Source organism: Cokeromyces recurvatus, assembly GCF_025118155.1.
Source record: "Cokeromyces recurvatus strain NRRL 2243 chromosome Unknown BX663scaffold_18, whole genome shotgun sequence".
Lineage (NCBI taxonomy): Eukaryota > Fungi > Mucoromycota > Mucoromycetes > Mucorales > Mucoraceae > Cokeromyces > Cokeromyces recurvatus.
Genome location: NW_026251404.1, coordinates 317,296 through 343,122, shown reverse-complemented (window position 1 = coordinate 343,122; position 25,827 = coordinate 317,296). Strand labels below are relative to the sequence as shown.

General features: G+C 28.5%; 10 protein-coding genes across 10 annotated transcripts; 3 read left to right on the top strand and 7 right to left on the bottom strand.

Annotated features, from left to right (window-relative positions):
* Positions 1–51: 51 nt before the first annotated feature.
* BX663DRAFT_514414 (kinase-like domain-containing protein) lies at positions 52–2,437 on the bottom strand. The gene is made up of 7 exons (XM_051528310.1): positions 2,023–2,437; positions 1,775–1,939; positions 1,454–1,635; positions 1,097–1,385; positions 926–1,025; positions 779–840; positions 52–697 (listed from the first exon to the last, which is right to left on the bottom strand). Exons 1-7 carry the CDS (start codon positions 2,257–2,259, stop codon positions 392–394), a joined length of 1,341 nt encoding a protein of 446 aa, XP_051381425.1. The 5' UTR covers positions 2,260–2,437; the 3' UTR covers positions 52–391.
* Positions 2,438–2,856: 419 nt separating this feature from the next.
* On the bottom strand, positions 2,857–4,317 carry BX663DRAFT_514409 (uncharacterized protein). The gene is made up of 6 exons (XM_051528309.1): positions 4,109–4,317; positions 4,002–4,055; positions 3,728–3,889; positions 3,500–3,675; positions 3,380–3,439; positions 2,857–3,303 (listed from the first exon to the last, which is right to left on the bottom strand). The coding sequence occupies exons 1-6, from the start codon at positions 4,251–4,253 to the stop codon at positions 3,187–3,189; spliced, it is 714 nt and encodes a 237-aa protein (XP_051381424.1). The 5' UTR covers positions 4,254–4,317; the 3' UTR covers positions 2,857–3,186.
* Positions 4,318–4,388: 71 nt separating this feature from the next.
* Positions 4,389–6,230, bottom strand: BX663DRAFT_456949 (GTP-binding protein YchF). The gene is made up of 7 exons (XM_051523873.1): positions 5,975–6,230; positions 5,729–5,888; positions 4,941–5,642; positions 4,829–4,866; positions 4,624–4,777; positions 4,541–4,547; positions 4,389–4,473 (listed from the first exon to the last, which is right to left on the bottom strand). The coding sequence occupies exons 1-7, from the start codon at positions 6,169–6,171 to the stop codon at positions 4,454–4,456; spliced, it is 1,278 nt and encodes a 425-aa protein (XP_051381423.1). The 5' UTR covers positions 6,172–6,230; the 3' UTR covers positions 4,389–4,453.
* A 2,737-nt stretch (positions 6,231–8,967) lies between these two features.
* Positions 8,968–10,215, bottom strand: BX663DRAFT_562340 (uncharacterized protein; the record flags this gene model as incomplete). The annotated part of the gene is made up of 3 exons (XM_051531968.1): positions 9,868–10,215; positions 9,261–9,762; positions 8,968–9,199 (listed from the first exon to the last, which is right to left on the bottom strand). The coding sequence occupies exons 1-3, from the start codon at positions 10,205–10,207 to the stop codon at positions 8,968–8,970; spliced, it is 1,074 nt and encodes a 357-aa protein (XP_051381422.1). The 5' UTR covers positions 10,208–10,215.
* Positions 10,216–17,117: 6,902 nt separating this feature from the next.
* BX663DRAFT_553236 (uncharacterized protein) lies at positions 17,118–18,735 on the top strand (the record flags this gene model as incomplete). Its single annotated transcript, XM_051531430.1, has 8 exons — positions 17,118–17,184; positions 17,299–17,513; positions 17,588–17,735; positions 17,818–17,894; positions 17,952–18,125; positions 18,189–18,293; positions 18,361–18,597; positions 18,664–18,735. The coding sequence occupies 8 exons, from the start codon at positions 17,118–17,120 to the stop codon at positions 18,733–18,735; spliced, it is 1,095 nt and encodes a 364-aa protein (XP_051381421.1).
* A 106-nt stretch (positions 18,736–18,841) lies between these two features.
* Positions 18,842–20,219, bottom strand: BX663DRAFT_562338 (uncharacterized protein; the record flags this gene model as incomplete). The annotated part of the gene is made up of 2 exons (XM_051531967.1): positions 19,851–20,219; positions 18,842–19,311 (listed from the first exon to the last, which is right to left on the bottom strand). The coding sequence occupies exons 1-2, from the start codon at positions 19,873–19,875 to the stop codon at positions 18,842–18,844; spliced, it is 495 nt and encodes a 164-aa protein (XP_051381420.1). The 5' UTR covers positions 19,876–20,219.
* A 1,230-nt stretch (positions 20,220–21,449) lies between these two features.
* BX663DRAFT_514384 (eukaryotic translation initiation factor 2 alpha subunit-domain-containing protein) lies at positions 21,450–23,115 on the top strand. The gene is made up of 6 exons (XM_051528308.1): positions 21,450–21,637; positions 21,719–21,851; positions 21,928–22,135; positions 22,213–22,322; positions 22,396–22,664; positions 22,734–23,115. The coding sequence occupies exons 1-6, from the start codon at positions 21,524–21,526 to the stop codon at positions 22,839–22,841; spliced, it is 942 nt and encodes a 313-aa protein (XP_051381419.1). The 5' UTR covers positions 21,450–21,523; the 3' UTR covers positions 22,842–23,115.
* BX663DRAFT_514382 (B-cell receptor-associated protein 31-like-domain-containing protein) lies at positions 23,086–24,269 on the top strand. The gene is made up of 7 exons (XM_051528307.1): positions 23,086–23,231; positions 23,319–23,342; positions 23,426–23,485; positions 23,544–23,581; positions 23,648–23,670; positions 23,729–23,882; positions 23,946–24,269. The coding sequence occupies exons 1-7, from the start codon at positions 23,187–23,189 to the stop codon at positions 24,226–24,228; spliced, it is 627 nt and encodes a 208-aa protein (XP_051381418.1). The 5' UTR covers positions 23,086–23,186; the 3' UTR covers positions 24,229–24,269.
* On the bottom strand, positions 24,270–24,809 carry BX663DRAFT_514378 (uncharacterized protein). The gene is made up of 3 exons (XM_051528306.1): positions 24,701–24,809; positions 24,559–24,645; positions 24,270–24,492 (listed from the first exon to the last, which is right to left on the bottom strand). The coding sequence occupies exons 1-3, from the start codon at positions 24,719–24,721 to the stop codon at positions 24,343–24,345; spliced, it is 258 nt and encodes an 85-aa protein (XP_051381417.1). The 5' UTR covers positions 24,722–24,809; the 3' UTR covers positions 24,270–24,342.
* BX663DRAFT_107610 (HotDog domain-containing protein) lies at positions 24,765–25,741 on the bottom strand. Its single transcript, XM_051521484.1, has 3 exons — positions 25,619–25,741; positions 25,275–25,503; positions 24,765–25,190 (listed from the first exon to the last, which is right to left on the bottom strand). Exons 2-3 carry the CDS (start codon positions 25,460–25,462, stop codon positions 24,902–24,904), a joined length of 477 nt encoding a protein of 158 aa, XP_051381416.1. The 5' UTR covers positions 25,463–25,503; positions 25,619–25,741; the 3' UTR covers positions 24,765–24,901.
* Positions 25,742–25,827: the final 86 nt, after the last annotated feature.

Below are 25,827 nucleotides of genomic sequence, written 5' to 3'. Positions count from 1 at the left end.
AGAAGAAGAAGAAGAAGATACGGTTGTACAGCACTCATAAGAAGCTGCTTGTTTTATGCATGGTAACTTTCGTTTTATTCTTTTTAATTAATAACACAAGAAATGATATATGTAAAGAGAGAGAGAGAGAGAGAAAAGGAGAAGAGGCAGAGGGTGGGTGGGGGGAATAAAGAAAAAGCAAATGGTTTAAACAATAAATAATAATCAATAATAAGGAGATATGTTGTGGAGAAATAAAAAACTGTCAATTATACAATAAAGTTAATCGAGGGAATCAGGGAATACTTGACATACTAAACGTGCTAAATCTTTTTGCCTTGTGCATCTAAGATTACCGTGTTTGATTTCTGAATTTATTTTCTATTTTTTAAAAAAAAAAGATATGTACATATTAAAGATAAAGTGAAATCCTTAAAAGAAGAAAAAGACTTACTTTTAATACAGCTTGAGGGTATGGACGAATAATACTGTTATGAGTCAACATCCATTGAACTAGTTGAGTCATACTTTTAGAAGGCTTTGTAAAATGAAAATTAGGTGAACCACCATAAATAATTTCAGCATAAATATCACCCGTATCTTCAAGATAATAAAGTGGCGGTACACGGTCCATCATTTCAATCATTGTAACTCCAAGAGACCAGGTATCGACATTTGCTTTATAAGGTTCTTCTAACACAACTTCAGGCGCCATCCACTAATAATATAAATATAGATGTGTTTGAATAAATCTATTTAAATTATATATATCCATTTTTTTTTTGTTTTTTTTACAAACCTTGGCAGTTCCTAAACGTGCTGTATTTTCTCTTTTTGATGGAGTAGCTAAACCGAAATCAGCTATATACATTTTTTTTTTTGAATATCAATAAGCTACCCTTTTTCTTTCTTTCTTTTTTTTTTACTTATTGTTTCACTGTTTTACCTAATTTAACTTGACCATTTCGATTTAAAAGGATATTTTCACATTTAATATCACGATGCATATAATTATTTGAATGTAAATAAATTAAACCTTTTAAGCACTAGATGTACATAATTTCGTTAATGACATCTTCTTTGTTACAAAAAAGAAAATTGATAAGAATAGAAATACCTCTTTAGCAATACGAATTGTATTTCCTTCATTAAGACCAACCGAAGTATGGAATAATAAATTAAAGACAGAACAAGACATGAGTTCCATACACATCCAAAGATGATCACTCCAAAGACAAGCTTCTGTTAATTTAACTAGATTTGGATGTTCTAAACGACCCATGATACGTAATTCTCTAAGAATATAAGCATGATGAGGAATATCATGATCTTCAATATAACAACGTTTAATCGCTACATGTGTTTTATTCGATATTTTGGTTGCACGTATGACAGCACCATTTGCTCTATAATAAAATAAAATAAAATAAATAGGTAACACAACATATAAAAAATCAATTGCTTATTTTTTTACCCACTGCCAACTTGACGAATATTATCAAATTCTTCATTTGGGTCTGTTTCCATAATTTTTGATCCGGGAAGTACCTTCCGAAGTTTAGCATCAAACTCAGCATGTAATTTACGTTTCGCTTTTAAGATAGGAGGAGGCATTGGTAAGATATCTGGCGATTTACCTACTGGAATCCATCGTTTCTAATCATGATTTGAAAGAAAGAATTAAATCTTAATAAAATTGTATGAAATCCTTTTTTTTTCTTGCTTTTTTTTTTTTTTTTTTTTTTTTTTTTTTTTTTTTTTTTTTTTTTTTTTTTTTTTACATGTTATATTTTACTTTAATTTGAAATTGATTTTTATTATCTATTACATCAATCGTTTTCTTTTTTTGTTGTTGTTGTTGTTGTTTATCATTTTGTTTGATTTTATTTTGTCTCTTTTCCCATTCTTCTTTAATAATATCTGGTATTTCAAATTTATTACCAGGTACACGCCATGGTGCCTGAAAAAGATAAAAAAAAATAAAAAATAAAAAATGGGTGAGTTATTTTTTTTTAAGGTACAAAAAAAATAAAATAAAAATACCTTTTTAAGTGTATTTTTATTAGAAAGTTGTTTCTGTTGCTCAGATTGTTTATGAATAATGTTTTTCCTTGTGGGTGTTGTGATGATAGTAGCTGATGAAGAATGATAGTTGGTAGTATTTGCAGATGATTTTATAATAATATGTGGTTGGGTATCCATGATTTTTTGAGGTGGTGTAGCTAGTCTAGTTGAAGCTGAAGAACTTGAAGTATTGAATAAAGTAGGTGATGTACTCATTATGAACTCATTCACTTCTTTTTTGTCTTGAGTGTGATGACGAAAAGTTTATACAAATTTCTTAGTCCCTTTTTATATATACTAATTTTTATTTATTTATTTATTTATATAAATGTGTGTAAAGGGAAAAAAAAAAGAAAAGTATGTGTAAAGGAAAAAAGAAAAAAGAACAAAAAAAAAAAAGGTGTGTGTGTATATAAATACTTGCAAAAAGAGAGAGAAAGAGAGAGAGGTGGGGGCGTTGTATTGTATTGTGTTGTGTTGTGTGTGAAAGGAATCACTAAAGGGGCCGATGAAAGGTTACAAAAAAAATGGGCTTAAAAAAAAAAAAAAAAAAAAAAAAAAAAAAAAAAAAAAAAAAAAAAAGAATAAATACACATTAAGGTTTCATGTTGAAACATGGCAAGCATGAAACTGTTTACTTACATTGTCGAATTATTTACTTTTTCTCTTTTTTTTCTTTCTTTCTTTCTTTCCTTCTTTTTCTTTTTCTTTTCATGATTTTTCTTTTATTTTATTTTACTTTTTTTTTTTCATAAAGAGGATATGTACCCTTTTTTGATTGGTAACACGAATATTTTATTCTTTCGGTATCACCTTCTTTTATACATAATTGGAAAGTTTTAAAAGAAACTAGCAGTTGTCGTCTGTTGTTGTTGTTGTTGCTGCTGTTGTTGTGGAAGAGGTAGAATGGTTTTTGATCTAGTGTTATTCCTTTCAAATAAGAAATCAGTTAAGGGTCGACCCATAATAGACTCTGTCGGAGGCGAATCATGTCGTTTTTGTCGAGGAGAAGGAGGTAATCTATAGGACTGCATAGTAATAGATGAATTATTATTAAGCCAATCGGAAGATGGAGTATTATAGATTGTATTCTCTTCTACTTTCTAATTTGGTATATTATGTAAATATAGAATACTATCTGTGTCAATATTTAATCATATATACCATAGAACGTCTTTGTTGCTCTTGAGCCATGTCAGTATATATCATATATGTAATATATGCATGCATTGCATTTCGTTTTATACGTGGATTTTGTTTCTGTATAAATAGATATATATATACATGGATAGACTATCAATATTTAATAGTAGGATGAGGCTTAATATATCATTACCATGGATAAAAATTGCCATGAAAATGTTGTAGTTGTCTTGTTATGTGAACTCCCTTTAGCCTTTTATATATATGTATATGGATTAGGGTTATATAAATGCAATGTATATCTAATATGTACCCCTTCTACTACTACTACTTCTTCATCTTTTCTTAAAGGTGACCACGTGTTATCTTGTGTTGATATCGAACCTCTCTGATAATAATGACGTTTCTCACTATGTCGACGATGTTGAAAAAGAGATGATTTTGAATTACTATTGACACCATATGTATATGATTTCCTCTTTAAACTGCCTATAATTTTAAAGTTCAATAAAACTGCATATAGGTCCATCTCATAGAATACCTTGTTGTCTACTATTTAATTGAATTTCTCTTCGTTCATAAACTCGACTACCGCCTTTATAATCATCTTTATTATTACTTTCCTTGTCAATAACTGCAGCAGCAGCAGCTAATAACATGATAGGATCTGATTGTAGTTGATAACTATGCTTCTTCACTTTAGCTAAATAAAGTTATATTTAGACTGAAAAATAAAATAAAATAAAATAAAATAAAAATAAAATAGAATAAAATAAAATAATAATAAAAACAATAAAAAATAAACTATTTACTACCTTTATTGTGTATTTTATTTGACATTATCACATTATGAGTGTTATCATTTGTACCTAATAATTATATAAATATGATATGTAAAATAGAATAAATAATAATTATATACCTTGGTTAGCCAAGTCAATAAGAATGCGACTAGCCTCTGCATCTACTTTATTGGTAGATGTGTCTGATTCTTGTTGTAATGAATCTTGAGTTCCTCTTGTTGAAGATGACTTGGGTTGTATTTGTGTTGGATATTCTTGTAACATGAATAATAATAATAATATTAATAAAATGACAAATACTGAGGAAAAAAAAATAAATAAATAAATAAATAAAAACGGAAAAATAAAACTAAAAAAAAAAAAAAAAAAAAAAAAAATAGGCTTTCATAATTTTATTATAAAAAAAAATACACATTTATGTGATGTGTAACTCTAGAATGTATTTTTATAACGTCATTTTAATATTATTTTTTCTTATTAGTTACTATAAATCATGATGAATAGATTAATATTGACTCTTCTTGGTTTATTATTATTATTTAACAACTTACCATTAAACTAGAGTAGATATGGATAGATACATAATTATATGAAAATTAATAGGGATATTACGTAATAAAATCATATTTATTACCTTAAAATGAGCAATGTCTCCATCTTCCATTGTATATTCTTTTCCCTTTTGATAATGTTTACCAGCCGCTTTTACTGCATTCTCTGATCCTAGTTGTTTTAGATCATTAAATTTCATGATATCTGCAGAAATGAAACCTCTTTCAAAATCAGAACTATTTATATAAAGTGAGTAATAAACCTTATTAAGATGCTTCTTCTCTTACTGAATGATTCCTGCTGCTTGAGGCGCCTTTGTATTATTCTTTTATAAAGCAAAAAGGAGAATGAACACGTTAGTTAGCTATCTCAGATGATTTATGTACGTCTATTTCTTACTCTAATCGTCCATGCCCTCACTTCTTGTTCCCCGCAAGTAAAATAGTGAATTAAATCCAATGCTTTATAACCTGCTAAAATAATGTTGGATAACTGTGATTTTCTCTTTTCTTCAGTATGTGTTGACATTACTAATTTGGATTCTAAAGAGACTGAAACTGGAATAATTAAATCTCCTTTATTGTTCTCTTCTATCCATTCTTTAACTTTCGCCATCCATTTATTTTCTTCTCCACTTAAATATTCTTCTTCACTCATATTACAAAGATAAATCATCGGCTTGGCTGTTAATAAATGAAGTCCATTAATGACATTAACTTCGGTTGCTGTCCATTCTCCTTTTCGAACATCTTTATTTCCCTTTGACATAAATTCTGCTACTTTTTCAACAATCTCTAGCTCTTCTTTAATGCTCAACGGTTGATTCCTCTTTAAATCGGAATGCTTGCTAAGTTTAGTTAATTCATTTAAATTACGTTCCAGCATTTCTTCATCCTTAATTCTTAGTTCGTTTTGAATAATATTCAAGTCTCGAATAGGATCCACTTTATTCTCTTCTACATGAGTAATGTCATCGTTTTCAAAGACTCGAACTAAATGGTAAATAGCGTCTACAGAGGACACATTAGAAAGAAAAGCATTACCAAGTCCAGCTCCTTGTGATGCACCACGTACAAGTCCTGCAATATCCACTACTGTCAACTATATAATATTAGTTTTTTTTTTCTTTTTTTGTTTTTTTTTCCTACTATCTCTTTTCTTTCATTTGCATTTATTTATTTATTTACATGGGCAGGTGTGATTTTCTTTGGTTGATATGTTTTCACTAACCAATCAAATCTGTCATCTGGCACTTGTACTCTGGCTTCTGATGGATCAATCGTACAAAATGGATAATTTTCTGCAGGTACACTACTATTTGTAAGTGTATTAAATAAGGTCGATTTCCTATTTTTAATAAGAATAAATAAACAAATAAAACCCCATGTCTCAAAACACACATCATTCATAAAAAAAATAAAATTCTTTTATACCCGATATTTGGTAAACCAACAATACCAACTCGAAGATTATTTGAAGGTCTGCCTAAAATAACTTTATTGGCTGCTTTCTCTATTGTTGATGATGATGATTTTTTATTATTTACTGCTTTCTTTTTCGCATAGTGTATACTACAACTTGTTGAAAAGTTCCTACAACTTGATAATCTCCATTTTGTGATATTCAACATTTTTCTTTTTTTTTTTAATAAAAAAAATGACCCTGTAAAAAAGAAAAAAAAAAGTGAGGGGAAGGAGGTGATTACCAACAGATTCTATACTTTGAATTAAGTTGAACCAAGTAAAATTTAAATTCAGACAAAGGAAAAAAAAAATTGAGACGAAACAATGTTATCTTTTGGACAAAGTAAAAGTATAATCCAGGCATTCACCTGAAAAAAAAATCTATATCCTTTAACGGAAGCCAAAGAAAACTGTGTATAAAACAGAGTTATTGAAACTGAAAAGGTTAAATTCGGCAAGAAAGGCGACAGAAAGGATGGGGAGGTCTAGTGTGTCCATTAAGCATATTTGCAGAAATATCATTGATGTTTTTGGTAGCAGCATTTACATATTGGTTTCATATTATTCCTGCAGCCCTTGACAAGCTACGGCGTTTATTAACTCGATAAATATCATATCTGCTTCTTGTCATTCATGGTACAATGAATTGTAAATGTTAGTAGCTCGCTTTTCTATTTTTTTTTTTTTTTTTTTTTTTTTTTTTTTTTGTTAAGCAATGTCAAGCTATGCAGATTTTTATTTTTTATTTTTTTATTTTGAATCATTGAAGATCATTATTGAATTAACAAAAAGGCTTACTTCCTATTTAATATTGTTATTTCCTCAAATTCTTTACTAATTTGAACAACATCTCTGCATTATTCCCATTAGCACATGGATCAATCACATACAATAGAAGGAGACCAATCTCTTACGATAAAAAGATGGATATTTTAGCAAAAACTTAATGCTAAGGAGTCTTATAGAGATATTTTTAAGACAATGGGCGTGTCAACTAGGACAATTGGTAGAATTGCCAAAGAGAATCAAATTGAGATTAACGTAAAAGAAGGTAGACCAAAGAAGATTAGCCCATTACTTGGAAGATGGATTGCGCGATCTTTTTATACTGGTCATTTTATCACTGCAGTGGACGCTGCCCGGAACTTACATGGTCAAGGGTATGATATTTCCGCGCAAACCATTCGCAGATTCCTAAAATCGTCCGACTTTGATTCGAAGATTAAGAAATCTGCATTACCATTGACGAATGAGCGTGGACGAAACCGTCTAAAATGGGCCAAAACTCATAGAAACTGGACGGGTGAGGATTGGAAAAAGGTCGTCTTTAGTGACGAAACAAAAATCAATCGTTTGGGTTCAGATGGAAAGCATTGGACATGGGCTAAAAAGGGTAAACCTCTAAAAGACCATAATGTCAACTTTAAGTACAAAGGTGGGAGGGGTGGAAGCTCAATGTTATGGAGTTGTTTCACGCAACATGGTCCTGGTTTTATTGCAAAAATTGAGGGTGGGATGGACTCACAATTATATTGTGAAATATTAAAAGGTGACTTTATGGAGACGCTCAAGGATTATGGCCTTTGTAAGAAAGATGTAATTCTTCAACAAGACAATGATCCTGTTATGAGCTGACTTATAATGGCATGTTTTATGATCAAACATGCGGATCATAAATTTATCTAAAAAATTCTATCCGAATTCTCTCTTGATCCGCCCCATTTAATAATATTAAAATCACTAACACTTCATTGTCAACAATTTACCTTGCTCAGTCGTAACTAACACTTTTCTGATTCACATTTCATCCTCAAACTTCTTTAACAATTCTTATAAATACCCCCATCAATTTAAATTCATAAATAAAATAATTGACTTTAGAACTATTGTTCGGTCTCATTGACTCTTTTTGTCTTAATATTATTTTTTATTTTCTAATATTTTTTATTTGATATTTTAAAAAGAAATATCACATATGTTATGTTTTATCATACAGTCAGGTTTATAGTTTATTCTGTGTTATGTAATCTATCTTTTATAATACTACTTATGCTTATATACAGAGCTTGTTTTATAACAACTATAACACTAACATTGTCTGAGTTTAAATTAGAAAGACAAGTTTGAAAATACAAAAAATTGATGCGATATTTTTCTCTCCTTCCAGACTTCTTGATCCATCGGAGATTTAATTTTTAAACTCAGACAATTTTTTAATTTTCATATCAACAGAAGTTGCTTTTTAAATTTGTGATAAAATTTCGTAGTTGTAAGATTTGTAGCTTAATTTAATGAGATAAATAGTTATAATAGAACATATGATACATTTCTATAGTAATCCTATCTATAAACATATTAAGTATATTTACCTTTGTATAGAGAAATAATTAATAGAAGTTGTACATCTAAAAATATATCTTTTTCTATTATTGTTTGTTATGATTGTACTTGTCTTTACAACTGAGTCAATAGAAATAAATCATTATTTATTTAAATAGTAAACAGGGTATTCAAATAAGACTAGTGTATTGTACTTCACAGAATACTATTATTAAATTATGTAATAATAAGATTTAAATAGAATTATGAGTGTTATATTCAATTACATAGTTATTTATATAAGTCATACATATTATCATATTATATATACAGCTATAATGTTGAATACTGTTATGTAATAATATCTCAGAGGATAATAATAACTGTAGCGCATACATAATTAGCATTGTTAGAGGTGGAGTACTCGCTGTAAATTAATATTAACCCAGAAACAATAATTAGGAATATTTTTAGTAATTGCGACAGCTCCGGCAAAAATGTGCATAGTCCATGCAGAATTATTTGGAGACAATATTTGTGTATAAAGTCTTTATTATAGCAGTATTCACTTATTAAAACCATACTTCTATTAATATTACTTACGTTGTAAAAACCATATAAATAGCTCTTGTCATTTTTCCATATTATTTTTCTGGGAACAATTTTTGTATTATTTTTTCTTCTAATAAACTATACAGAGTTTTCATAGACTTGTCTTTTCTATTTTCTCTTTCCTTATCTTTTGCATTTAAAATAGTGTTTTTTCCAGGATCAGATATTATTGAGGAGAGAATGGGATCAAAGTATGTGTTAAAGAGCTCATTTTCCGAGATAGAAGCTGCGTTTTTAATAACATTTGAAGGTAACTTTTCTAATCTATTTATTTGTAAAGTAAGTTAGTGGCATGTAAGTATTGTTTTTTTTTAGATACACTTACGCATTGTTAACACCTTTAATCATTCTTGATAAGTAATAGTTTTGGCTTCTGGCGAAATTCAACAAATCCAATTCCGCATCACTTCTTGTCATTTCATTATCATCTACGGCTTGAATAACTCTTGACATTTTTATTATTATTTCATCAAATTTGTCATTAGTAGTACTTGTCTCTCTTTTGTTATCCTTTATATGGTTTAAAAGGCTTTGATGTAATAGATTAAGAGTATCTACAGAAAAAACCTCTATAAGTAGTTCGCTATGCTGATTAGGTGCTAACAACATTATATTTGTGAGAGAAAGGATTTCATGAAGATGAGTCTCTATTTTCATAAGTCCAACATTTGATGATACTTCGGTTGCTTCGGCTTCATAAATATCAAATAATTCATACATGTTTCTATCTTGTTCAGTTTCAAAACGTGATAAGTATTCGTGGTAATTAAAAATTTTATTAGCTTGTAATTCAGTATAATATTGATTTTTATTGTAAGAAGAAGAATCTAATACTTATTTTTCGCTTGCTTGAGAAGTTTTAGTATTTAATTTTAGTACATTTTCATTTTCGTTGACAACAATATCTGCAACAGCGTGTGTTTTATGTATACCTTTGCATAGTTGATTGATTTTTTTATTTATAATGTTATCAACGTATTCTACTGCGCCTGCGTGAGCTTTTGCCTGTGCTTTCCTTCTTTTTACGCCTGTCCAAAATCTTGCACTATTTTCTGAATGTTTCCAAATATTATATTCTGATAAGAGCCGTTTCTGGTCATCAATAAGATACCTGTTAATAATATTTATGTATTTTGAAGAGGCATAGTGCCGACTCGTTAGCTTATAATGCTCAACAAATTTTTTCAGGGATAGATCTTTTTTGTTATCAAGGCACCACTGAGCTTGAGAACTCAATTGACTTTCTTTTTTCTCTATATCAATATTCTCCATAATGTAATTAATGGTTAATACTAACAAAAAAGAAAAAAAAATACATTTTTTAACCAATTTTGGTTGACAAACGATTATTTTAAACGACATCATCATTTTTTAAGACTCATTTGAAACTCAAATGCTAGCAACGATTACGTATCCAATATTTTTTTTTAACTTTTCTTCTCTACTAATCTTTGGTTTAAAGCGACATAAAAGATGCTTGTAGCTTTTAAAACGAAAAACAGATTGAACGTTCTGGATACTGACTTGCTTTAAATTAACCTCTTTCCATTAAGTAAGTTAAAAACAAACATAGGATTAACTTTATTACTTATTAAAGTCATCCTATCATACATAATGTGTGTTTGCGTAACTAGAGTTAGATAGTGGATGGGGGAGTATTTTGCAGAGTAGTCATGTACAAAAATATTGGTTCATTTAAAAAATAGAAAAATAGAAGTCTGCTCTACTTTTTACTACCCAACTGGTATTGGTAAAGTTTAAATGCTTACATTATCCTCAACTACTACCTACCTAACTCCATTTCCCCACAGAAAATCATCTTTTATTTTAGTTACACAAACAAACACTATCTGTGATAGGATGACATCTTATGAGAGTGACAAAAGCACAATTTTTTTCGCAAATTCAAAAAATACAAATTTTGTCGGCGTTTTAAATTTTAAACACCGAAACGAGGGGGAAACAGTGCATAATGATTCTACCTATTCTCACCACACTAATTACAAAAAGTGAATGATCTCGTTGCGTATGATGGTCTCTTGTTTGGTTACATCTCGGTAAACCCTAAACCCAAACCCTAAATGAAATGAAAAATATCGAAAAATCAATCAAAATGAACTTTTACATGCTCACATGCCACATGCTCACATGCACCTCATATGCACATTGTTGGTAAGGTAAAAATAAAAGAGAAGACAGAATAAATCTATGAAAACTTTGTATAAAACTTTTATTATCAAAAAAAAAAATAAAAAAAAACTTAAAACTTAAAAAACTGAATTTCTCAAAGATAAGTACAAAATAGATCCTTATTTATATCTTGTGGAGAACGGGTTACTTCGCGACAGGAACAGAGTGCAGATATCTTGAAAGAAGAATATTTTCCCATAGAATAATTAAAATTATTGTGTTTGAGCTCTAGTCTTTGCCCTGACTGAGAATTAATCTCAGTTAACTCTAATAAATATTAAATTATTGGTGCTTGATCTAGCCGGTTATTTTTCTTGAAACAAAATAATAAAATATCGTTTGTTCATACTTGTGAATGATATAGGAAAGACACTTTTGATATATAGATTTATATTCTAATCAGCTTCTTTATATTATATTCATTCCTCAATGTACTACTTAAATAAATTTCATTATATTATATGGTGTATTCAATTAGAATAGAGTTCTCATAGATAGTATACGATTATATTTATAAATTAGTATTTTAGACAATATTAAATAATAATGCATATATATATAACTAATAGGTATAATCTATAATTCATATATCTTTATCATTAATAACTCCTTACACTATGTTTTTCTTATCATTATTTTGTAGAGTTAGTATTTATTATAACATTATTTTTTCTCATCACAAGAATGTCTTATAAACTGAAATCAAATAATATTGTATGCATAAAGTGTATAACTAATAACTATAATATCATTCGGTTCTTCATGACTCTGATTTGTATATTATAAGATATTATGTAATACATCATTATATAAACAACAGCTATGCTTATAGTTCAGTTAAGGCAACTCTAGAAAAATTCTTTTTGCACTCAAAGTTTGAAGAAAAAATCGAAGAATGGCGAAAAAGGAGTACTGTTCAAGGGATGATGTTTGATATTTTTGATGGTGAATACTTTCGTCAGTTTAAAAAAGATGGAGAAGATACGCTATTCATTCAAAAAGATGGTTCCCTCATGTTAAGCTTGAATATTGACTGGTTCACACCGACAAAGACCATGAATTATCATGTTGGAGCTATATATTTGGTGATCAACAATCTTCCTAGAAATGAGCGGTTCAAAAAATATAATATGATCCTTGTTGGATTAATGCGTTGGATTAATTCCTGAACCCTCTGAACTTGTTTTATCAAATATAAATCATTTCCTACGACCAATGGTAGATGAATTGTCGGAACTTTATGATGGTATCGTTATACCCACTTTTAATGCTCCTGGAGGAAGAACTATTCGTTGTGCCTTGAGTACTATTAATTGTGACATATCTGCTTTGAAGAAGACTTGTGGATTTACTGCAATTAATTCCTATGCTCCATGTCACAAACGTGTCAATAAGTTTCCTGGACAAGAAGGATAACCAAATCTACGTCGTTTCGATAATGTTGATTGTGAATCATGGACACCTAGAAATAAACAATCAAATTATGAACAAGCATTGAAATGGAGGGACGCTAAAACGGCTGCAGAACGTAAAGCAATTGAAAACAACTATGGAGTAAGATGGAGTGTGTTTTGATTAGCAAAAGATAATGGAAGAAGAATAGACAGAAGACAAGTCTGTGAAAACTTCGTATAGTTTATTAAAGATAATACAAAAATTGTACAACGAAAATTACATGGAAAGATTGAGGGTTATTTATATGTTTTTACAAGGTAAGTGTTATCAATGGAAATATGATTCAGATAAGCAAGTTTTACTATAATAAAGTGTTTTACATAAAACATTGTCTCCGAATAATTCTGCGATCAATAAGATATATCTTTATTCCTTTTTTCTCCCTGAGTTGTCGCTGTTCCTAGAAACCTAACGAATCATTATTATTGGACTGCGACACATCAATATTAATTCTCAATGAATATGTCTAGCTGCAACAATACCAATTATTTATGAGCTACTATCATTATCATTGTATGAGATTTCATTACTTAACAATATTCAATATTATCAATGTATATCTGATATGTATCACTCAAGAACAATTATGTAATTGAATACACCAGTCATAATCCTGTTTGAATTATGTATATAATCATTATTATTGCTCGAACATTCTAACAATGACTATTATTAAAACTGAGTGTAGAATGAATATTATGCTGTGAAGTTCAATATACTAGTTTTATATGAATAACCTCTTTATTATGTAATAAATGATGGTTTATTTCTATTAACTTAGTTATAAGAACGACTACAATCATAACAGAGTGAACTCCATAGATTACGTTATTTGGATCTTGTTCACTGCACTACTATTGATGGATTACATAACCTTTATCTTGGGATAGCAAAGAAAATGATCAATTACTGGAAATCCACCAAAAAAAATTTAAATTTCACAGAAATCTTTTTAAGCAGTAAAGATCTTACAGAAATGATGCAACAGGCAAAAAAGCTCATCGTTCCTCCGCAATTCTCAACATTAAGTACTAAAATCTCTGCCATTTTTTCAAATTTGGAAGGTGATGAATTCCGTTCCTGGTGTTATAGAACAAGCTCTGTATATAAGCATCAGTAGTATTATAATAGACGAATTACATAATAAAGGATAAACTATAAGCCTGGATATATAATAAAACTCTGTATATAACATCCTGTAAATAATATAAAACTTCTTCTTGACATCCAATCGTCTAGATGTATCAATTATAAGACATCATATCATTTCTGAAATACCTACTTTTATAACCTTGACAAAGGATTCAGGTCGTCTTTGATCCAATAAAATAAAGATATAAAAAATATCAGGAACATATACTCAGATTAAACAATAAATTTTTTATTTAAAACTTGATCAGATCATTATAACACCCAATAGATAATCCATAGATCAGTCTCTTGAATCAACAAGATGTATATCCGAATACTAACACTGTTTCATGACTCATGTTCTTTGACAGCTATTTTTATTTCTTTGATTCAGGATTCATTAATATAAATACAAGCAGTTGTTTAGACACAAAATAATCTTTAACTTCTTTCTTTAACTTTCTTTTAACCTTCTTTATTTTTAATTGAATAAAAAACAGTCTCAAACTATACTTCCTTTTGTTCCTTTTCTCTCTCTTCTATTTTCCCTTTTATTTTTTATTTACGTTCCATCACAACAACCATCGCAGTTATTACATAATAATATTCAACATTATAGCTGTATATATAATATGATAATATGTGTGACCTTGTGATATTTCTTTTAAAATATCAAATAAAAAATATTAGAAAATAAAAAATAATATTAAGACAAAAAGAGTCAATGAGACCGAACAATAGTTCTAAAGTAAATTATTTTATTTATAAATTTAATTAATGGGAGTATTTATAAGAATTGTTAAAGAAGTCTGAGATAAGATGTGAATCAGAAAAGTGTTAGTTACGACTGAGCAAGGTATGTTATTGATAATGAAGTGTTAGTGATTTTAATGTTTAATCAAGAAACATGACATTATAAGACAGCACATGGCAGATATGCATACCGATATCCTCGAGAGTGAATATATTTTTCTATATCAGTAGAGCTATGGATAAGAGCATTTTCCATGACAAGATAATATTTATATATTTATGGATACTTGTCCATTTCATCAAGAGTAATCTTTAAAAAGGCTTATATAATATCCTGTTACTGTTCCCTTGTTATAATTGTTAGTTTTATATCCACGTTTTTCTCTTTTTGATACCCTTTGGAACTCTCTAACTAATATCAATTAAGTCAGTGGTAGAGATTGCACATAAAATCGATATTGCATTTGCTCTTGTTGTAAGCACCGTAACTATTGCGGGAGTCCCCCGCCCCCTCCTTGGCCAAGCCATACTTCATTTCAATTAACATGAAAGGCTAATTCATCAAGAAAAACATAATTTGTTGTAAAGTTCAAATCAGTTTACTGTCACTTTTGGACCTAATCGTACTCCTACTGAATCTTTCCCCCATTGTTCCTTTCTATAGGATGGAATTGCGCCTGCTTAATCAACAGATATCGATGAGTTGTCATAAAGTTATAAACAATACTGCGAGGCATCTTATACCATTTTTTTTTCTTTTTTTTTTTACCTCCTTATTCACCTTTTTTTGAACCCAATTGAAGAGTGTTGGTCAAAAATTAAGGATGAAGTACATAAAGTATTTTTTAGGGAAAACAGAATTCCTGCTGATAGGATTGAAGAAGCATTCAAAAAAAAAAAAAATAAAAAAAATAAAAATAAAAATAAAGTTACAGCAAAAGACTGCCAAGATTAGTTACGTTATTCACAAAAGTTTTTTCCTCCAAGTGTTTGAACATGGAAAGAATACATATTTTTCATTGGGGGTTTTATTACAATATTTGTATTGGTGACTAAATCATTTTATTAAACAGCTGAAAAATTTACTGCTCACCCATTAATTTTATTTGGCATAAAATTCTTAGTATATGTTGCATTTCATCTTTCATATAAGAAGAACATGAATACTCTTATTCATAGCCTTTTTTTAAAAAAAAATTGTAACAATTTTGCTAATAAGTGTGTTACATAATAGGATCTAATAATAAAAATGATAAAGTCATCTTTTTTTATTTTTTGATAGTGCTTATATCCAAGTTCTTAGTATTTTATAATTATGCATAATGAATAATAGAGTTACATGATATAATTGACACTTCGATGTCATATGAGGAGATATATACAATATGTGGCAAAAAAAAAAGGGTATTACTAATTGTTTCACAAACAGCTGATACCATCATTTGTGCATAATCAGATATTAAGTTTATTTTTTTACAAAAAGAAATGATTATAAACTTCATTTATTAGGCTTATTAAGAACTGAATACTTTATCTGCATATCTTTTATCATGAATTTTACCATAAATAAGTCTATATAGGCAATAGCAGTAGTAGTAGCAAATAATAATATATTGTTTGTTGTAATAGTGTTAAAGTTAGGTAGGATAGAGTGATTTATTTACAGCTGAGCATTAGAGATAACATGACGTAGAAATGATGAGGGCCTTTTTTTTTCAATAATCCGTTTTCAAAGAAAAGGCAAAGAAAGGTAAAGACATTGTTTTATATCTTAAAGGCTAAAAACTGAAGAAGATACGATATAATCCATAATGAAATTATAATTGGGACAGTCTCAACTTTTAAAAGCTGCATGATCTGCCGATTAGACGAATTTGGTTTAACTATTTCACCCCTTCAATTCCTTTGCTGTCCAAATATAAAAAAGAGCTTGCTGTCTTTGAAAGAAAAGGAACCTGATGAGCTTGATATTACAGAGCTGTTTACATTATCATTTGTTATCTCGTATAATCTGTTAACTCTTACCTCTGTGTATTAGTAAACATCATTGTCCTTGTCTATCCAGTAATAGATCTTTATTCTTCTATAAGACACCTACAAAAAAAAAGAAACCATATTATGTAATCCCAATATATTCAATATGCTGTTGTTTCATTTTGTAGCAGAAAATTATGTTCCTGAAAGAAAAAAAGCCGACTAGCGAATTAGTGTTAAAATACATTCGCATTGATATGGTTATGCTTAATATTGGATAGACAACAACAAGATGGTATACTTTGATTTAATACACAATGTACCGCTAGCTTTTTCTTAAAAAAAAAAAAAAGAAATTGCACATGTTATAATAGACAAGAGTGACTGCCTCTCTGCTAACAACAACAGTCTATAAGGTCCTTCTTCAGGAAACTAAAAGGAATTAATTAAATAAACACTCTTCTTTACGATCAGGTATTTTATTTTAAAGAAAGCCTTTATTTTACATTCCAGATTTTTTATTTTTCGGGTGAAAATAAAAATATCTCAAATATGCCTGGGATTTTTTTAGTTGTTTTAATAAATTTTCTGCATATTAAAAACTAATAAATTCGTTGATTTCTCTTTCTCTCTCTCTTTTTTTTTTTTTTTAAGAAAAAAAAAAAAGGACAAATATATCATGTTATCTGAATCATTAGCAGTTATGTCGAATCATGATGAAGCAGATAATTTATTGAAATCAAAAGGTAGATATAAAAGAAATAAAAACAAAAAGCTTACATTAATCTCTTCGTTTTTTTTTTTTTTTTTTTTTTTTTTTTTTTTTTTTTTTTTTTTTTTTTTTTTTTTTTTGGGGGAAGATTCCTTGTCAACAAAAGAATGGAACACAACTCTCATTCTAAAGCCATATAATGACAGTCAGTTTCAAATTCGAACTTTGGAATTAAAAGAAAAGGTCAAGATTCGCATTGGTCGACAAACATCGTCAAAGACTTTACCTTCACCCTTTAATGGTTTTTTTGATTCAAAGGTTCTATCGAGGCAACATGCAGAAATATGGTGTGATAAGTCTAAAGTAAGAAAAATAGAAAAGAGTATCTTCTTCCTTTAAAATATATATATATATATATATATTTTTAAAAAAAAAAGGTTTACATTAAAGATGTTAAATCAAGTAACGGTACATTTGTTAATGGAGAAAGATTATCAAATGAATGTGAAGAAAGTGAACCAAGAGAACTAAATAATGGAGACGAAATTGAGTTTGGAATTGATATCATTAATGAGAATGGATCAAGTAAGATATGTAACAAAGTAAAAATTATGTAAATATTAACCGAGTATGAGTTTAGTTATGTATCATAAGGTATCTTGTATAGCCTATCTATTCCCTATACCATTATCCCAGGTGGATAATACAATAATTAAAGAGTTATCCAATACAGAAAATTCTCGTGTAAGTTATATAAATACATGTTATATAATATAATTGATCCCATTATTATCTAAATAGTTACTCGTTCGAAAATCTTCAGCATCCACTATTAGTACATCATCTTCTATAAATTCTGATATAGCAAATAGTGCATCATCTATGATGACAGTAGTAACAGGAGAAGCAGTAACAGACAGCGGTGATAGAGGAAAAAGATTGAAAAAAATGGAGACAGTTTTAAACAAATTACAAGTAAAGAAACACATATATACATGCACATGATTTTGAAACTAAAATAGATAAGCTTTTATCAAGTCTGAATTAGAGAAATCAAAAAAGGTCGAAAAAGAATTAAAGACGATAAAGGATGCAGTTGGTTATTTGAATAAAGTATTCAGTCAAGACAAAATAAAACAAAGTGTATAGTATTATTCATAATAATAAAAGTTTCTTTCCAAAACTTATTCATCATCATCATCGTCATTAGGATGAACTTGAAATAAAATTAAATCAAGCTGAAACACAAATCAAAGCATTTGATGAAAAATGGAGACAACAAAATCAAGCTATTCAAACAGCTAAAAACGAATTACATAGATTAGAAAAGGAATTATCGACTTGGAGATTAGAAAAAGAGAATTTAAAACGACAGATAATAATAGAAAGAGAAAAAGTAAAAGATCTTGAAGTTCAATTATTAAAACAAAGCAATAACACAAATAAGGTAAAATCGAAAAACAAAAAAAAAAAAAAAAAATTGAAAGAAGTATTTTATTTACGTTATAAATAGTCTAGAAATACTCAATTAGTAATTGCTCTTTTGATAGCAGTTATATCCATTTTAATATATTTTAGTCTGTAGATAAACTAGAAGAAATCCTTTCTCTGTCCTTTTTTTTTTTTCTTTTTCTTTCTTTCCCCAAGTGTATAAAAAAAAATGCTATTTAATTATATAATGAATTATATTATCAATCAATCCAATTTCCTCTATATCTTCCATAATCATATCCTCCCAACGTATTTGGATAACCATATGGATAAGCTGAACCATGACGAATTCGATTAAATATATTTCGAAGAGTACTATTTTGTTTATAAGGTAAATAACCATATCCATTCCCATATCCAGTTCCATATCCAGTTCCATATCCATTCCCATATCCATTCCCATATCCATTCCCATATGTGCCATTATAATAACTTGAATTAGCACCTAGATATCCTCCTGTAGTAGCAGTGTTAGCAGTGGTGGGATAATAATAATTGCCATAGCTATATGGATTCATATTTGAATAATAATTAGTCATTGCTGTAGGAGGATAATAAGTAGGTGTGTTTGTAAGTAATTGATGTTGTCCATATAACGCTGCTGTATGCGGATATCCATATCCTCCATAATTTATATAAGAAGGATATTGTTGATATGGATTATATGCCACTATAATCAAATTAAAGTAAATATAAAGTAAATACACGGACTTGTTTATTTATTTGATTTACTTTTTATATGTATTTATATCTATTTTGATTCAAGTATAAAACAAGAAAAAAAAAACAAAGAAAAAAAAAAAAAAAAAAAAGAAAAAGAAGAAAGTAAAAAAAAAAAATAAAAAATAAAATAAAATAAAAAAATATGTATTGAGAATACAAGCTAGTACTGCTTTCCTATCTTAATAAGTAGTCTTTGCTGCTGCTGCTGCTGTTAGCTGCTGGCTGCTGTTGTTTGCTCGGAACAAGATCCCTCTTCACAAACCAAATCATATGACATATTTGGAATGTAAATAAATAACCAATGACATGATGATATCTATTTCTATGTCACCCTACTACTACTACTACTACTACTACTACTACTGCTATTATTATTATTATTATTACTATTATTACTACTACTTATGCATATCAACCGGAAATAGAATTTTGTTGTTGTTGAAGGGTTGCTGCTACTAATTATGTTTGGATGAGATTTAGTGCTACCAACAAGACAAATTTGGAAACTCATTTTAAAATAAAATAAGTAATAAAGAATCAATAATGAAAGAATAATTACGATTGACGAATAACTCACCACCAAGTTTGAAGACTGTGGCTGAAAGAATGATTGAGTTATATTATGCTACTATACTATTTAACTTTGAGTTCTTCTTTTATATACAAGTCATTTATTATTATTATCTGCTACAACTATATTTCTCTCCTACAACTAGAATAAAAGGATATTTCCCTAATCATATGCTTTAAAGTATAAAATGACAGCATTAAAATAGACACGGATAAATAAATAAAAATATGAAAAGAGCGCTCAGAATAGATCACACAAGAGTTACACTTTAGAATAGATAGCATCAGCCCAAGAGAAAAGATAAAAAAAAATCGAATAAAATGATACATACCGTTCTATTTGATACTATATAATAGAACAATAAAAATTGTTTCAAAAGAAGAGTTCTTTCTTTCTTGGAAAAAAAAATGAATTTATAATTGATGGTCTCAATAACGGTACACATCAAGGACATTTCTTTAATCGGAGTTTAAGTGTTTGCTGTCTGTAAAGAAGAAATCGGCTTTTACTCAACATATATGTATAATTCAATTAACACGCTTATATGTACTAGAAGTACGAAAAATGGTACAAGTGTTGTTAACTTGATAATCATAATAGCTATTGCTTAAAGAGGAATAAAGAAAAAAAAGAAAGAAAGAGGAGAAAAAGGATCAACTTTCGTAGGAGGGGGGCTATGTTATTCATGAATAAAATCTAGTTCTATTAGAAGAGTGGCTTGTTACTATTACATAATTTACAGAATAATACACATAATACGGGTTCAATCCCTATATTCCGTGCTATAAACCATTCAACATCAATGTAAGAAAAGAAAAAAAAAGGCTTGTTAGAAGAATTAGTATTGTATCCAGAATCTTGGATATGAGCAGTTTAAATTCTTTTATAGTTATGTGTTATGAGACATATTTATTTTATGTTCTATATTTTGTCCAGAATGATAAAACAGAATAGAACTATTTGATATACTCTAATCTTTTTATTATTATTGAATAATTATAGATTTATTCCCTTACAAAAATAGGGCCTATTTTAATGCTGTATAATGAGTCAGCTATACCTAATTATTTCTTTTGATACTCTTTTTTTCTTCTTTTAACATCAATTCTTATGACATTCAGATATGTCGTATTAGGCATCAAAGTAAATAATTTTATCTTACTCTAGAGAACCTTCAGTACCTCTTCTACAAAAGTTTCTTACTGATGTCTTGGATTTTTTTTTTGTATCTTTGATTAAAAATTATGACTTAAAAAACTGTTTAATATTAAATATTTCGAGTAGACCAGTTTAACCAGTAGAGTTTTACTTTCTTTGAATGAACAGTTTTGATATATATATATAGGCAATATCATTTAACTTAATTGGTTTAGACACTCATGGTTTTGAATTCTTCTGAAAGTCGACTTCTCTAGTATGGTAACAGTTTATTACTTAGTAACCTATTAAAACTCCGCTCAAAGCCTCAAAAAATTTTCGTAGGTTATTTTTTTTTTTTCTTACATTACCTCTTGCTCCTTTTTTATATACACATATATTTTTTTTTTTGTATACATAATATATCTTTTATAGAATATAATATACAAAGATGGCTGACAATAAGTTTTTCTGTCGCATGTATGAAAATGAATTCCCTAAGGTTGACGATGTTGTTATGGTCAATGTTCGTCAAATTGCCGACATGGGTGCTTACGTTAAACTTGTAAATTACTTTTTTTTTTTTAAAAAAAAAAAAAAGATCTTAAATGCGTGATTAAATAGTTTAACATTTATTTTATTATAGCTTGAATATGGTGATAGAGAAGGCATGATCTTGCTTTCTGAATTATCTAGAAGACGTATTCGTTCAGTTCAAAAGTTGATTCGTGTTGGTAGAGACGAAGTCGTCGTTGTTTTGAGAGTTGATGAAGAAAAGGGTAAAGAGCAAATACACCGACATGTTTTTTTTTTCATTTAGAACTCATATATATAAATTGTTTTATATACCTTTAGGTTATATTGATTTGTCTAAACGTCGTGTTACTCCTGAAGATATTATCAAGTGTGAAGAAAAATACAACAAGTCCAAAGCTGTTCATTCTATTTTGCGTCATGTTGCTGAAAAGAATGACTTACCTCTTAAAGAATTATATGAAACTATTGGTTGGCCTTTGTATAGAAAATATGGCCATGCTTATGATGCTTTCAAGATGGCTATTGTGTAATATATAGATATAGATATAGAATTTATTTAAAAATTAAGTGTGTATGCATGATGATTAATGTTGAACTTTATAGAGATGCTGATGCTGTTTTCCAAGGCATGAATATTTCTGAAGAAGTTCTCAAGGAATTATTGGCTATTATTAAGCGTAGAATGACTCCTCATCCTGTCAAGATTCGTGCCCGTAAGTTAAAGAGAGAGAGGGAGAGGGAGAGAGAGAGAGTATAAACGTTTAATTTATTCATATTTTATTGTAGAACTTGATATTAGATGTACTGGTATTGATGGTGTTAATGCTATTAAGGCAGCCTTGAAGGCAGGTGAATCAGTTGGTTCAGAAGAAGTGCCTATTAAGATTACATATTTAGCTGCACCTTTCTACGTTGTTACTGTTGATTCTTTAGATAAGAAACTTGGTTTTGAAGTAATTGAAAAGAGTATTGAAGCGATAAAGACAGAATTAGAAAAGCATGCTTGGACTAAATTCAAGGTAGAAAAGGAAGCTAAATTGGTTTCTGATTCTGATGTAAGTCTATTATGAAAATAAGAGAAACTATGCGTCTATTTATTTATTTATCTAATAATTGTAATATAGGATAAAGATTTTGCTGCTTTGTTGGCTCAAGCAGAAAAGGAAAATGAGCTTGTTAGTGGTGATGAAGATGAAGGTGATGCTGTTGCTGCTAGTGATGATGATATGTAAAAGTAATTACACTAATAATAATAATAATAAAGAAGATGATACATATTTTGTTTTAATGTCTATATGCATGTAGTATATAAACTGTGTCCTATTTTAGCCTAATTGTAGAGCAGCATTTTATATAAGCGACCGTGTATTATTAAATCGAGCCAAATCATTTTAATAGTCGTCGTCGTCGTCTGCTTTTATAATTTATTAGAAAATTTTCACGCATGTTTAAATTATCTCCCTTCTCTTTGCTTATTTTAAATAAAAGTTACTGCTAATATCTCGCGATAATTTATTTTTATTTTTATTTTTTTCTTTTATTTTTTATTCTTTTATTAGTAAATCTCGAAAATAAAAATGACGATTTATTATACAACGACCTTCTTTATTCTCATTATTGAGGTAAATAAAAATAGACGTGTTATAACTTTTTTAAACATGCATTCTTATGATTCTTTTTTTTTTTTTTTTTTTTTTTTTTTTTTGTAGATGTTATTATTCTGTATTCTTGTTGTAAATTCAAATAAAGTGTTAACTAAAAAATTTCAAATGTAACTCTATTTTTTTTTTATACATGTATTCATATATGTATATAGATTCCACTTCCTTCTCGTTGGCGTCGAGTCATGTTTAAATTTGCTTCTACTTCACCTATTGTAAGTCTTGATTACTATTATTATAGTTGAAAGATTAAAGTTTCAATATTATGCGTAGGCTCAAAGGGCTATGAATGGTTTAAAGATTATTTTCGGGTAAGTTAATATATCTTGTTTTTATTTTATTTATTTACTGATTTTTTTTTTTATTTTATTTTTTAGCTTCATCTTTGTTTTATTTATCGGTTAGTAGTATTTATAAAAGTGCTAGGGATTTTTGATGTTAAATATGATCTTTATTAGATGCTGTCAATCGTTTACAACGTATTGATCAACATGAACCTGAAGATACCTCTCGTCAATATCATGATTATGGTTATGAAGCAAGTCAAAAGGCTCGTAAATTTTATGCTCAAAGAAATCTTTATTTAACAGGCTTTACCCTCTTTTTATCATTGTAATAATCATGATTTATTTATGAATGTGACTATAAAAATTAAACTTTTTTTTTCTTTTATAGGATTCTTGAACGTACAAGTGCTTTAATTTTTCAAATGTTAAGACATGAAGAAGAATTGGAAAATACAAAAAAGGAACAGCTTTTATCTAAAGAAGATGAACGACGTTTATTGGACATGGAAAAATCATATGAAATTAAAATTAAAGAGCTTACAGAGGAATTAATGGAATTACAAAAAGATGAAAGAGACTTTGAAAACCTTAAAAAACAAATTGAGCAGCAAACAGCTGAATATAATAGGCTCTCGGATGAACGTATCAAATTATCTTCTATCAAAGAATAATCTAACCTTTTCTTTCAATTTAATAAATAAAATATACAAAGGGTAAAATAATAATAATAATGCAAATGACTGGATGAATTTTGTGTATAAAATATGTGATATGTATGTAAATTATTAAGACACAAGAATACTTGAATCTACTTCAAACGTTGTTTCTTCCTCTTCTTCCTCTTCGTCAATAAAATCATCAGGATCATAAATAACTCGAATAATTAACGAGCAAGAAGGACATCGAGCCACATCATCACCTGCTTTAAGATCATCCTATTCAATGTATGTTAGCAAATAAGATCTTTGGGAGAGATTAAATACATGTTGCGTATAATTTACTAAATAGATCTCGAATTTATCACCACAAGGACAAGGATATGTATAAAGTTGCTCTTCTTCGTTAAATTCCATGTCTTCAATTTCAATCTACATTAAAATAATCAACATTCATAATTCTTTAATCCATCAAATCAAGCTTTACCTCATCATAAAACGAAGTCATTTTTTTTTTCTACTCGAAATTAACTTTATTTAATGAATTGCAAAAAACAGAAAAAAAAAAAAAAGATTTTAATTGTCTTACTCTTCCCCCCCTCAATTCTATTCTTTGTTATTGTGTTAAAATTTTAAATTCAGCATCAGCAACATTATTAGAGGAAAAAAAAAAACTTTTCTTATCCAATCATAATCTTGAATCAATGTTAAATTTAGTATGTGATCCAGAATAACATAAACGGTTTTCTTGGTCATAAATTCTTGTAAAAATATTGGATAATGTTGAACCAACTCTCTGCACTTCACATACAATACGAATAATTTCACCTTCAGAGATACCTCTCAAATAGGCGACAGAGAGATCAGTAGAAATGCCTATCAAATTCCATGGTTTATGGCTGGTAGCAACCAAGATGGCATAACTACTGCAAATATCAATCAAAGTAGCTACACACCCTCCATGAAGATTACCTAATCTATACGAATAAATATATTAACAACAACAACTACTACTACGACTACTACTTTATACATATATATTATATACAATGGTTATTTACTGATTACAATGGTTTTCTTTAACTGCGAATTCCCACGTTAACTTGTTAGGTTCAGCAGCTACAATGCTTAGTTCATTGCCAACATTATCTTCCCAAAATAGATGCTGTTTATCATGCTTTCCACCATAATAATTTACTGCTTCCTCAAGCTTGGGATATCTTTTAGCTATTTTTTCGTCAAGTTTCATTAAAATAATAATAAAGTAAAAGAAAAATAGAAAAAAAAAAGCTAATAAATGTATGACAAAAGCAGTTTATTTATTTATTGTTTAATATTATGTAGCACTTTGATGTTTATAAATCTGTTATTATAAAGTCTACTGTTATTCAGCTATTGAATTTACCAAAGAAGATGAATTACCAGCTTGTATAATTTACTTTGCTTTATATATCACAATAAAGGGGATAATGGATACTACTACAACACACATCCATATAATAATATCAAAATGAATTAACAGTCACAATTAAGCTAATGGATCTGTGTTCAAAGGATTTTAAAGCTTCGGGGTCCATCAACATGGAATCCCATTATTTCCTTCTTTTATTATTT